Source organism: Solanum tuberosum, unplaced genomic scaffold, assembly GCF_000226075.1.
Source record: "Solanum tuberosum cultivar DM 1-3 516 R44 unplaced genomic scaffold, SolTub_3.0 scf00034, whole genome shotgun sequence".
NCBI classification, from domain to species: Eukaryota; Viridiplantae; Streptophyta; class Magnoliopsida; order Solanales; family Solanaceae; genus Solanum; species Solanum tuberosum.
The window spans coordinates 99,061-112,144 of NW_006238962.1; the positions used below are offsets into that span (position 1 = coordinate 99,061).

General features: G+C 35.0%; 3 protein-coding genes across 3 annotated transcripts in view; 1 reads left to right on the forward strand and 2 right to left on the reverse strand.

The window, feature by feature from the left end:
* The window catches only part of LOC102597164 (myb-like protein A), a 4,434-nt gene extending 1,687 nt beyond the window's left edge, over window positions 1–2,747 (forward strand). Inside the window, exons 2-5 of the mRNA XM_015306642.1 lie at window positions 848–1,693; window positions 1,769–1,942; window positions 2,029–2,342; window positions 2,457–2,747. Of these exons, the coding sequence (XP_015162128.1) occupies window positions 848–1,693; window positions 1,769–1,942; window positions 2,029–2,325 (1,317 nt within the window). The 3' untranslated portion in view covers window positions 2,326–2,342; window positions 2,457–2,747. The remainder of the gene's footprint in view (window positions 1–847; window positions 1,694–1,768; window positions 1,943–2,028; window positions 2,343–2,456) is intronic.
* A 623-nt stretch (window positions 2,748–3,370) lies between these two features.
* Window positions 3,371–6,665, reverse strand: LOC102597495 (peroxygenase-like). Its single transcript, XM_006342621.2, has 6 exons — window positions 6,500–6,665; window positions 5,028–5,177; window positions 4,459–4,544; window positions 4,033–4,127; window positions 3,809–3,934; window positions 3,371–3,730 (listed from the first exon to the last, which is right to left on the reverse strand). The coding sequence occupies exons 1-6, from the start codon at window positions 6,612–6,614 to the stop codon at window positions 3,571–3,573; spliced, it is 732 nt and encodes a 243-aa protein (XP_006342683.1). The 5' UTR covers window positions 6,615–6,665; the 3' UTR covers window positions 3,371–3,570.
* Window positions 6,666–7,425: 760 nt separating this feature from the next.
* Window positions 7,426–12,321, reverse strand: LOC107059750 (probable disease resistance RPP8-like protein 2). The gene is made up of 4 exons (XM_015306643.1): window positions 11,236–12,321; window positions 8,729–10,516; window positions 8,494–8,593; window positions 7,426–7,727 (listed from the first exon to the last, which is right to left on the reverse strand). Exons 1-3 carry the CDS (start codon window positions 12,245–12,247, stop codon window positions 8,523–8,525), a joined length of 2,871 nt encoding a protein of 956 aa, XP_015162129.1. The 5' UTR covers window positions 12,248–12,321; the 3' UTR covers window positions 7,426–7,727; window positions 8,494–8,522.
* Between the last annotated feature and the right edge of the window lie 763 nt (window positions 12,322–13,084).

Below are 13,084 nucleotides of genomic sequence, written 5' to 3' on the forward strand. Positions count from 1 at the left end.
CCCCGCACCCCCCACCCCCATAAAAAAAATTCTTCATATTATATACCTTTTTGTTCTTCAAATCAAAATCTCTTCTTGTTTTTCTCTCTCCCCTATTTTCTTGCATGGAATTCTCTCTTCCATTGGTTCAAAACTTGCATTTTGTTAAGGTAAGATGAAAAAAAATTGGAAATCATAAATTCAAGATGGAAATTCAAAAGATTTAAAGAAAAAATTCGATTTATTTTCCTCGAGAAAATGTTGAAGAACATGGTTAATATTCAAGAACATCAACTTTCCATTGTACATATCTTGTTTTAATTAGCTCTAATGGTGTTTTAATTTGAGATCATGAATTATATTATTGAATTCTTATCTTATTCTTGAGACTCTTCTTTTTTAATTAATTAAAAACTAGTATATGTAGATCATCCTTTTCATTTTGGAATTACAAATAATGGAATATTTAGCTTTTTCAAAGTGTATTGATTATGTTTTTCCAAGAGTGTTAAAATGATTCTTGAACTTTATTGTAGATAGAGCACTTCACATGCATATATATCATAATGGGATAATATATATTAGTGCTATACTAAAGTTCTCATTGCTTGTCTAAATTTGGAGTATCAAAATGCTATGAAAACTTCCATATTCTTTGCTTTTTTTCCTTTTCAATTCTTGTTTTTCATTTTTGGATCCCACATGTCACATGAAGCACAAATACATGTATTTTAGATAGACTTTTTAGAAGGGGGATGTATTAGGCATCTCTAGTGTTCTGTTATATCAGAAATAACATAACATTTATGCACTTTAGACAAATACTTGATTTTTTTAATTTTTTTTTATTTTCTTTTATTTTTTGCAGGAAGAGATGTCAAGCCCTCTTAGTGATCAAATTCTGAATTTTTGTGAATCTGAATTTTTCCCAAATGTACAAAATTCAGAAGTTGCTTCTAGCTCAAATTGTTGTAGCTATGAAGAACAAAGTTCATATTCAAACAATCTTGATATGAACAAGTTTAGTAACACTATAGGAAAAAAAGAAGAAAAAAATATTACAACAGTTACCTCTAATGTTATTAGCCCTTCAAGAATCAACGACGATAACAACAACAACAACAACAACAACATGAACAACAACGATCTCTCGATCATGTTTGATACTCAAGGAGATCAAATCGAGAATGATATATCCGCTTCTATACAATTCACACAAGATGGAAATTTCTCAATCCCACATCATTTACTTCATACTCAACATCAAGATTTATTCGATATCAATTCTCTCAATGATCAACATATGAAAATGACAGATCATGTTTCGGATGGATCCCTTCATCAACAGTATCATCAAGACCATCATCATCATCATCAACCCCCTATCGTTCCACTTATGGGGCCACCATTAGGACATTACTACGAAGACGATTCTTTGTCCTCTGTACCTTCTTACATGCGCGTTCCTACATCTTCATCATCTCCCCTTCTTGATCCTTCACTCGTGAGTTACTTACCTTTAAACACAAACACCAACATGCCTAATGCTGAATGTTCAGCTATACTTGCTGCTGCTGCTGCCCCGGGAGGTAGCTTGTTTTTCGGAACAGAGTTCCCACCAGTACAAGAAATGGATTTTCAAGGAGATAGTAGTAGACTATTCTGCCCTGATTCCTTGCCACGAGTCTATAACTGTACTTCTGACGAGCTTCAGGTAAATTTAATCTGACAAAAACTAGTTCAAACACAATTTATCGTATTGATTCATTTAAAATTTTCATTGATGAAGGCACTAAGCAATGAGAGTCAACATTTGGTTAGTACTAACCCTTTGGCATCAGAAATAACAAATTTGGAAGATACTACTTATAAAGCTGTTAAGTGCACGCCGGAGGAGAGGAGGGAGAAGATTCATAGATACATGAAGAAACGAAACGAAAGGAATTTCAGCAAGAAAATCAAGGTCCAACCCCTTAACTCAACGAATAAGATATGTTTATAAAGTTTTATGCATTGACAGTATATATATATGTGTCCGTGTTGTGTTAGTATGCATGCAGGAAAACTTTAGCAGATAGTAGACCAAGGGTAAGAGGAAGATTCGCGAAAAACGATGAATTTGGTGAAGCTAGTGCTAAGACAATGTCATGTGGTACAAATGAAGATATCACACATGATCATCAAGATGTAAAACTCAATTTTACATATCATCAAGATCCTAACATGATGAATACTTCATCTGGACATGACAATAATGGGCGGATTTTCACTTCGAATTGTCACTCATCTACGAGTCCTTACGATATTTGCCCTCCTCTGTATTGTACAGATGGACAGTTACACTAAACTCCGCGGATGAACAAGTACTCTTCAAGAACCTAATAACTATTCTTTCCTGGAGATACCTATATAACATTTCGCTAATAAGTTTTTTTTTTTTTTTTTTTTTTTTTTTTTTTTTTTTTGGTGTTTTGAAGTTCGATCTACACGAGAAGAAGAACTGGTGAAGTCATATAAGATACCTTTGGTGTAAATAATTTCAGTCGTCGTCGTCCACCAATCTTGGATTTCATCAGGCAGATTTTTACACTATGCTTAGTTTTTTCCAGTAGCAGAGCCAAAATGTCCCAATTATATTAAGGGAATAATTAACATTTCGACATATAAAGTTTAGTATAATAATTAACTCAATGAAACTTCTTCACAAGTGAGGACATGTAAATTTTGTAAATCTATACTATATAATTAACACAAATTGTCAATAATAATTATTCAATGGAACTTCACAGTGAAGAGGAGAACATGTAAATTTTTGTAAATGTGTATTGACAAAAGTTGATACTTTGTCAAATCTCTTGATTTTTTTTGAATTATAGGTTTGATGAGTTGCCAACTTGAAGAAACAAAGTTGTGTTTGTAGATGTTAATTATATATATATATATATACACTTCATTTTACAAACATATGTGTTCTTGACTACAACAACAAATGGGAAATGTAAAAAAATCTTACTAGAGCTAAATTGCGCGAACTTCTGTCAGAGTAGAGTAGAATCACGTGTGTACTTGATGTATAACCTCGACAATATCTTCCACCAGAGCCAGATGCTCTGGCTCTTCTGTTGGAGTAGAATCACGTATGTACTTGATATATAACCTCAACAATATCTTCTATCAGAACCCCAAATCGGCAACGAAATATCTTCCATCAAAACCCCAAATTTGCTGCACTTTAATGAAACATATGATATAGAAAAATCTTAATAGCTCGATAGACTAAATTTTTGAGACATGTAAATCGAAATTCAGGACATAAATTTTGTTAATTCATACCAACACACAAAAGCTTTGCAAAGATCAGATACTACAGATTCGATTCTGGTACAGACTTACGAAAGACCTGGTAAAAATACATGAACATTCGACTAGTAGCACTCTATCGAACACCAGTTACACGAACATTCGACTAGTAGCACTCTTAACGCCAATTCGGGTGATACTATTAGCAATTAACATGTGCAAAATACAAGTTCAATTCAAGGCTATTATTGCCTTATTTATTACAATGTTGCTTTATAATAGTCTTGCCAACTATTCTTCCTTCAACCATCCTTCATTTTCCATTTGTATCTTGGCACAATACTCGAACAAACTTCCATCGAAACAACGCCTTATAGCTTCTTTCGATAGAAAACCGTCTTGATCTCTAGCGAGAACATACAGAATTCCCCACTCCATTTTGCTCGCCACCCTGCAAATGTCAAAAGCCTTAGAGAAATTACTTAGGGGACGTTCGGGTTTGGATTGAGAGATGAATTAAATTAGGTACCAGCCAAATAAGTCGAACGCCTCCCTGTTGCCTTCGGTCATTTCCCAGAGTTCTCCAAGAGTAAGCTTATCAGGCAGAGTGCGAGCGTACTTGCTAAAAGTGTTCTCGAAATGCACGGGCATGAACCTATAAGAGAAGGTAAAATCGTCCATTTGACTTGATGAGGATGTCGAAAATAATATCGACTTGAAAGGGAATAATAAGGGAATTAGTATTATACTAACCTTCCCTCTCTGTCATAGGTGTGAGTATCACTTCCATGTTTGCACTTATGTATATTGTAAATATATATTGGGAGGAAAGGAGAAGGTATCCACCCCTGTATCACATCGAATATCAACGAAGGAAGAACATATACACAAAACAAATTACATCTGTATACGTGGGATCGAGGGAGGGTAGGACGTACACACACCTTACATCTACCTAGGTAGAGAGATTGTTTCGGATAGAAACTCAGCTCATTAACCTATTAACCAAATATACTAATCCATTTTGAGGAAGAAAAAGGACCAAAATCCTACTTCGACGGATCTTTAAGTCGATATATTAGCAATGTTCTTCTGATTTAATGATCATTTACTATTAACATTTCTAAGAACAGATCAACTTACTTGCAAATTACTGAAGTACGATAACTCGAAGCTTACCGGCAAAGAAGGATAACTCAAACCAACATTGATAACGATGGCAATTATGAGAGATGCTATCATATTGAAGCCAATTTGACGTAGCCCTGTTTAAAGTGAGGGGAAAAAGGATCGCACGAAGTTTTTAGTTCAAATATACAAGAACTATATACATCATGTTGGATATTTGATCGCATCTAGTACTTCCGAATTGCACATAATAAAATGTCAAGTCTAAATGCTACCGATGACACATTTTCCCTCCGAAAATGGTCAATAAATCATATCCTTACCTAATTAAAACAGTTCAAAATTTAAATTTAATGGATTCAACTTTTAAGATTTTTAGTATTGAACTCGTTGTAATGTTAAATTATGGGTTCACAATCTTATATTTGTTAAGATTTGAATAGTTTTTAAATATATATATATATTAGTCTGTGTCGAAAGTTATGTCGATAGTAATAACACAACATTAGAATGTAACGCTACATTTTTTTATTTTTTTTCCCAATTTTAATCTCATTATTTACCTATCTACATTAATATAGAACTGCCTATAGTACGAGTAGCGGAAATGGAATGATTACCGGAATAAGTTTCCCAAGGGTAGATAATGCCATTCTCATCCTGATCGAAGAACGCAACGTGCTGTTGAAGAACGCTCATGCCATGGTGCCTATGTCCAGGAGTTCCATGGGGGTGCTCCATATCAGGAGCCACCAATCCCCTTGCCAAATCTGAATATACATAACACGTATATTTAAACATCATATTGCAACAATACTCGTGCAAAACTAGCAAAAAATTGAAGGAAAAAAAATCGACTAAAATGTAACATGTCCCTGTTAAGGATCAGCATTTTTTAAATAAGATGAGAGATACATAAAACGATCCAAGCGAACCTCTATTAATTGATCCCTTCAATTAATAGTTATGCTAATCAGAAGCTCCATTCTGATGAGGCTAAATTTTGGCATATAAGTACAATGGCTCGGGTCCGGACTATTCTTTTTGGTTTCCCAAAAACTGGTGTCTGGTATGGACACCGGCATTATGTTGCCGGTCCCAACTAAATCCGGATTTGCACCACTAGAAACAAAAAAAATTCTATCGCGAATCAGGGAAAAATTTGTGCTATAGATCGTGATTTTCCAACTCATTTCCCATCAAACCAACTCACTTGAAAAATGCATGTTGGAATACAAATTCTAGAAAAAAAATCCACCACGAATCAATAGAAATTTGTCCTATAGATCGTGATTTTCCAACTCATTTCTCACCAAACCAACTCACTCAACTTACTCGAAAAATGCATGGTGAAAAACAGATTCTCACACCGGATTTGAATGTAAACTAAAATAAGCTACTATTTTCGGTTCCCTTTGTTTAGTAGTACAAAAGCGATTCTACTAAGATGTTTAATATATTAATAATAAATATCAAGTGTTATAGCTGTATAGCTATATAACAAAATGACGCCTTGACTTTGACTTCCCCACCGTCTAGAAATCAGTGGAAAATTTGTGCTATAGATTGTAATTTTCCAACTCATTTCCCACCAAACCAGCTCACTCAAAAAAATACATGGTGAAAAATAGATTCTCACAAAAATAATGAGGAACTTCTTAGTTTTCCATATAAAAACCTTTACTATTTTTTATTTTTTCCACGGATTCAATCAAAATATCTCTGAGAACAATTCTCAACCCCTGAATATTCTTCAGTGAAAAAATAGCTATTTTTAGTAGTGTTGGGAATGACAGGCATCAGGATTTTTTCCATTACTAGAAACTCAAATCCAAACTCGAGATCTCTGATTAAAAGAAAGCATGTAGAAATCCAACACATGATCACAATCATCATGCTCTTTCAATTCATCTATTTACATCAATTTCTTTAATCTACTTAAAAAGATATAACTTTCTATATCTAGTGGAGTAAATTTTTAATTGCAAATCCTATATGGCATGGAAATTATCTTACATAAAAAAATCTAACAAAACATTGAAAATTCAGGAAACCAACCAACTGAACTAAAATTTTCGAAAAATAAACTTACAAGGCTTTGGAATAGAAGTTTCCAAATCAGTCCTAACTTTCCGTTCAACCGTCACCGGAGCCAGCGGCGCCTCCGGCGACAATGCCACATTCCGATCAACCCCAGCAACCGCCATTTTCTCTCTACAAATTCACAAATTCCCCCCCTCTTTATACTTAAAAATACTCTAGAGAAAATACCAAATGTGTGACAAAAATAAACTTTAGACTAAAAAATGTGAAGAGAAGTAAAAAAGAGATGTAGCTCAAGATGTTCGAGTCACAATGCATGTGTTAGAGCATTTTTTGAAATATTATAGTACTAGTGGTATTTACATGCATGAATATTTTACACCTAGCAAGTGACATTTATTTCATAATTTTTGACACGTAGTTTTATACGTGTCATTGCTTTGCTGACTTTTTTTTTGAATAATTTTTTTTCTTCTCAAGAAGTTGTAACGTTTGCTTAGCTCCATGATGTAAGAATATTTGGATTTATTTGCTGCCTTAGAGCTGGTAAGAGATCAGGGTTTGTCCAAATTTTGTTGAGAAAAAAAATATTTATATGATTATTTTTATTAATAAAATTATATATATATGCTGAAAGTCATGACTCTCGGAAGTACTTTCAAATTCTGAATTCGCCTCTGCTCAAATTCGATAATTAGTCACATGCTCTTATACTAATTAAGATGAAATGCTGAAAAACCAGTAGGATACTAAGGTTACTTTTGGTATGTTAAACATATTTAGTTTGTGTTTGAAAGTTATTGATTATTTGTTAAATTTTTGTACACATTCAAACACTAATATCATACCAAAAAAAACCAGAGAGAAAACTAATATTGTTTCAAATATAGTTATTTGTTCATTTCTTAAATTTTGTACACATTCAAACACTAATCATACAAAAAAAAAGAAGCAGAAGGAGTAAACTAATGACAATTATATTATTACTACTCTAATAGAAGTGGCAACAAGAAAGTTTTAAAGAAAAATCATAATTTACAAAAAGAGATTTTAACCAATATTGTACACTCATTTTTGTTACTATCAAACATGATACAAGACTCAATACCTCAATAGTCTAACAAACATCTATACACAAAAGGTAGAGTCTCTTGTCTGTACACAGTGGCAATGCCAGAATTTTCACTAAGACTGTACAACCTTGCAAATATGAGAAGCAAGGCCTTCAACTTTCCCTCGAATTTTGAATTAAGGATAGCTTGAAATACATGCATGACCTGAATAAAGAAATAGGATAGTAGGTTAGTAGGTAGCAGTGTGTTCTCTAGTTGTCCGTTCATATTAATAATAATCATACTATTCATATTAGTAGTCATACTATTTCCCGTGTTGTTTCTTGTCCTTAGATTTATGTTATCGTAATATTGTTGTTTTGTAGTTTTGTTATTATCTGTTGATTCTTATACTTCTGTTACTTCTTTTTCTGGTTTGCTTTGGACTGTTTTTCCCTGAGTCGAGCTTCTATTGGAAACATACTCCCTACCTCTAAGGTAGGAGTAAGGTCTCCGTACACTCTACCCTCCAAAAACCAGACATTGTGCGGGACTACACTAGGTATGTCGTTGTTGTTGTTGTGAGTCCAAATAGTTTTCTATCTGATCATGTTGCTTTTAACAGAAATCCAGATTTCAGTTACAACTAATGTAAGCAGTCTTGTTGTTTTCGCGGTAGTATACACCAGTTCCATGAAGCATGTGTTAGTTGAAATGACTTCGAATGTGTTAGGCATGATACTATCTTAAGATTCAGATGTGGTTATTCTAGGAGCAGTATGTCTGTTTAGCGACGTATTAGCAAAAAATGTGTAGCTAATTCGTGTTCTTTTCATAATGACAGCACAGCTAACTAACCAAGCATGTTTTGCACAGAAGATTGTATACGGTATGGATGGGTAACCACGATGTTTTTAGGATGAAGGTAAATGAAGTTTTAGTGCTTTGTTATGAATAAATTGACAAGTTTATGAGTGTCTTGTTTACTAACCTTATTGATAATATCTTCCCCGTAGATCCTTATAACATCTTCCATTCCTTTGGTACTGTTGATGGATAAATGGTCTGCAATAATCCACCAAACATTGGTCCTGAACATGGAAAATAAGTGATGTATATATCAATTATCGAGATACAGGCACGTAGTCTCAACAATAAAGGTATAATTCATTTCTTAGAGTACGCGGTTTAAGTCTTATAATGAAATGGACTGATATGCAAAGTACCTGATATTCGCATTTTGAATTTGATCTTTGAAATCTTCTGTGTGTCGAAATTTTTCCTGAACTGAACTTTGTAAAATTCTTCCCTTTGAACCTCTTGCAGCCTGTTTTGGAAGTTTTCTGGCATGTTTATAATCATTACCTCCTGTATTTTAGTTAGATATATCAATCCTTCAGGAACCATCTCCAACTTCTTGCATTCGTCGATTTCTAGATGAACTAGATTTGGCAGTGCCCCTTTCTCCACCCTCCAGCTTTCTAAATTTAGTAGCCCCTGGAGTTTAAGAGTTTTGAGTAGTGGAAATCCTTGTGGAGAACAACACATTTCCTTTCCAATAAACGCGTTTCCACGTAATGACAAGCTGAATAGCTTAGGCAGCTTTTGAAGAATAACCATAGGGTCTTCTTCAAGTCCACTCTTTCTCAAGGTTAACTTAGTGAGGCTTTGTGAAAATGAGTGGTGTTCTGGTAGCTGAGTGATGTGTCCGATTAAATCTAGCTTCCGGAGATGGTGACAACCTAACAGTAGCTTCAGAATGTTTACCTCTTTTTCTGAATGAAATCTGTAGTAAATACGAAAAGATGTTTCCCTGAGTCTACCTGATCTGAGGTTGAGGTGTTTGATCATCTCTTCCATCTCGTACGACTCCAATGAGAGAACAGCTGATAGTTTCTGAAGTTTTGTTAACTTGAAAAGATCTTGAAAAGGAGAAACTTGTGTATCGAAGTTCTTCAGTATTTCCAAGTGGCTTAATGGACTCAGGTCTAACTTATACGTGTGTTGATGTGAAGGAGGAAGATATAAATTCCTCAAGTTTCGCAACTTCTGTATGGTATTCGGTAAAGTTAAGTACGAGAAGAAATTCACCCTCAAATCAAGTGTCTGTAGGTACTTGAGATTACCTACAGACGACGAAAGTTTTTGAAAGTGTGAATGTCTTAAGCTCAGGTATCTCAAGTATACCAAATTACCAATTGCTTTTGGTAAAATTTCCACAAAAGTGAACTTCTCAAGATGCAAAACTCTCAACATTGAGAAGTTATTGCACAGACCTTGGAATAAAGGCAGGGGATATTCTGTGCCTTCGCGTCCTGTCTGTATGGGAAAGAATAAAGCTGATCTAACATGCTGAAATGACTTATCATCAGTAGAGAAATAGTTCTGAACTTCATTGTCTACTGTGATAGACACTCTACGTACAGTACGTGTTGATGTTGCTGTAGCTGAAGTAGAGCAGTGCATCGATTGATGCAAATGCTGAGGAGAAACTGTCTTGAGAAAGTTTTCCTCCTTTGCTTTCGACAAACATGTATCTCTCATGAGATCATGAAATCGACAAGATTTGATCCTTCCAGTTGTTTCCTCTAGTTGAACCTGAACCATGTACCTTTGAGCTAACTCGTGCAGATAACGTTCCCCTCTCTCCATCATTGCTGTCTCCTCTCCTCGGTTACCTTCCAATGATATGATACCTTCAGCAGCCCATAGCTGATACAATCTCCGCGCAGAAATCTTTTGATCCTCAGGAAAGTTTCCCAAGTACAAAAAACACGGCTTCAGCTGATAAGGTAAGTCATAATAGCTCAACGCGAGGACACCATGAATTCCTCCATCTTGTTCAAAACTTTCACCACTCATGTGTAAGTTAAGGTTTTGGCATGTCCTTCTCCACTCATCGATTTTAGGTCTTCTAGCCAAGAGTCCAGCAAGCACAATAATGGCTAAAGGCAAGCCTCCACATTTACTGACCATTTCCTTTCCAGGCCTCTCCAACTCCAAATCAATTAAATCTACACAAAAACAAGAGAGAATTTTCATTTCACGATGAATAGCAGTTATGTTATAAACATATATCTTCAATAAGAAATACCTCCAAGTTTTGTGCTTTTAGAAAATTGAAGGCATGCACACAAACATACACTCAAACTTGACGTCAGCTAGAAAGTATGCCCTCCCAACTTTCAGTATGCACATCTAGACACCTCAACTCGTCTCCACTATGTCACTTTAACACTCCAAGTTACAAAATGACTATCTAGACACTTCTAAAATTTATGTGTCACGGCAACATCTGGTGTCCATGAGACACAAACACTTAAACTTGAGGTCAACTGACAAGTAAGTACTCCAACTTTCAATATACACATCTAGACACCTCAACTCGTCACCACTATGTCAGTTGAACACTCCAAGTTACAAAATGATCATCTAGACTACCTCCAAAATTTACATCCCACCTCAACATCGGGTGACCACAAGACACAATTGGGACGAGTTGGAGTGTTCAGTTGCCCATTGACACCAAATTGAAGTATCTAGATGTGCACTCTCAAAGTTGGAGTGCTCACTTTCCAGGTGAGTCCAAGTTTCAGTGTCTGTTTATGTATTATGCCAATTATAGACGATTAGTTTCTAATCTTATTTCCTTTTCTGATGCCAACTATAGACGATTTTACACCTATTTGACCAAATTATTGAAATCAGAGTTCATTGAATTCAAGAAAATTACCTGGAGTGTTTACTCCGGGGAATGCTTTCTTATGGAGTAACTTCCAACTCTCCTCAGCATCCAAACATCTTGGTTCAAACAAGAAACAAGTTGGATCTATGTGTGTACACACGTCCTTCTTGCGCGTTGTGAGCAAAATCTTGCTTCGACTCCCTTTCCCCTTCGGAAAAGCATGTTTTACACTATTCCAGAAATCTGTAGACCAAATATCATCCAACACAATAAGGCATTTCTTCCTCTGCTGAACATTGTAAAGTGCCTTAACAAGCTCATCATCCATCATCATATTAATCCTTGTTCTGTTTTCAGGTTCAAGTTTCATGAGGATGCTCAGCAGCACATCTCTTGCTTGCCATTGTCTCGAGATACTAGCCCACGCGAAAGCCTGGAAATGACTTTGTACATCACCATGACGATAAGCCTTCCGAGCAAGTGTTGTTTTACCAAGACCTCCCATTCCACATATCGCGAAAACTACATAAAACTCATCATTTTCTTCATTGATCAACTCATCAACCAACTTATTCACCTCTTCTACTAAACCAACAAAGTCTTCGTCAACAAGATGAGAGTAAGATCTCGTTAACCATTGACTTCTCTCCGACGAGGTATCCCCTTGACATATAGCTCTTATGCCTGTATCAACATAAGTTTTCATACATCTTTTTATGTTATCAATTCTGGACATAACATCTTTTGTCTCCAGGCCTATGTTATGTAAATTTATATTCTCCTTCCACAACGATCGATCCTTCCTCAATGCAACTTTATGCATATACTTCTCGAGGATATTTTCTACATCGTAAGCAACTTCTCTGATATCTGCAATCCAGTTACGAACTGTCTCATACTCAGGTTTTTTAGCATCTGCATCTTGTAAGAAGCATTGTATTCGATTTATTTCAGCACGAATGTCTTGAATTTGATTACTTACATTTGACAAGAATTTCGCCTCGTTCTTTAGTGTCTCGTATAGCATTTGCAAGAGACCAAAGAGAGAACTATCATACATTTTTGTGTTTGTGTTGAGAAAATAGACTATTCAGACAGATTTAGGCGTTTTAGCTTTAAAGCTTTTGTTTTGAATTAGAATACATTGGAGAATCAAATTAAATTTCCTAGAAATTTCATACCTACATGACAAGTAATTTAAGACTATAGTAGAAAGTGACATATTAACTACTTAAACTTAATGACAAACAAATAAGTTGAATGTAAGCTTTTCTTGATCAAGACTTGGAGACCGTACAAATTGTATTTTGTTTAGCATAATTGACTTTGGAAATATTTTTGTAGATTTTGATTCCTCTATAATCATATTTTTTTCCTACTTTGGTAGAGACATGTAGATCTAAAATATAATATGTGAGTTCACGTGAACTCAGTAACTTTTGGCTCGATCCTGCATATGTAGGGAGAAAGATCAAATATACTTTGGAACTATTCAAAATGAGTCAGTTTTGACTAGAGAGAGTTGCTCGGATGGTAAGAACTCCTCACTTTCAACCCTAAGGTTGTGAGTTCGAGTCACCAAAGGAGCAAAAATGTGGTGCTCCTAGGCCGGACTAAAAAAAAAGTCAATTTTATCCTCTGTTATATTTTTGCCTTAAAATATCTTTACCATTACGTCTTTGGCTTAGAAATGCTCTCAAACTGTCAAAACAACTCGAAAATACCTTCCTTACTAATGGTTGTTCAGAAATGACCTCCAACTATTAGCTTGAAATCGACTGAAACTTGAGATGACTTAAAAGTATAGTAAGTAATATAATGTGTCCAGATATAATTGGATTTGATCTCTTTTATTGTATCATGGGAAAGGGGTCAAAAATACCCCTCAACTTTGGTT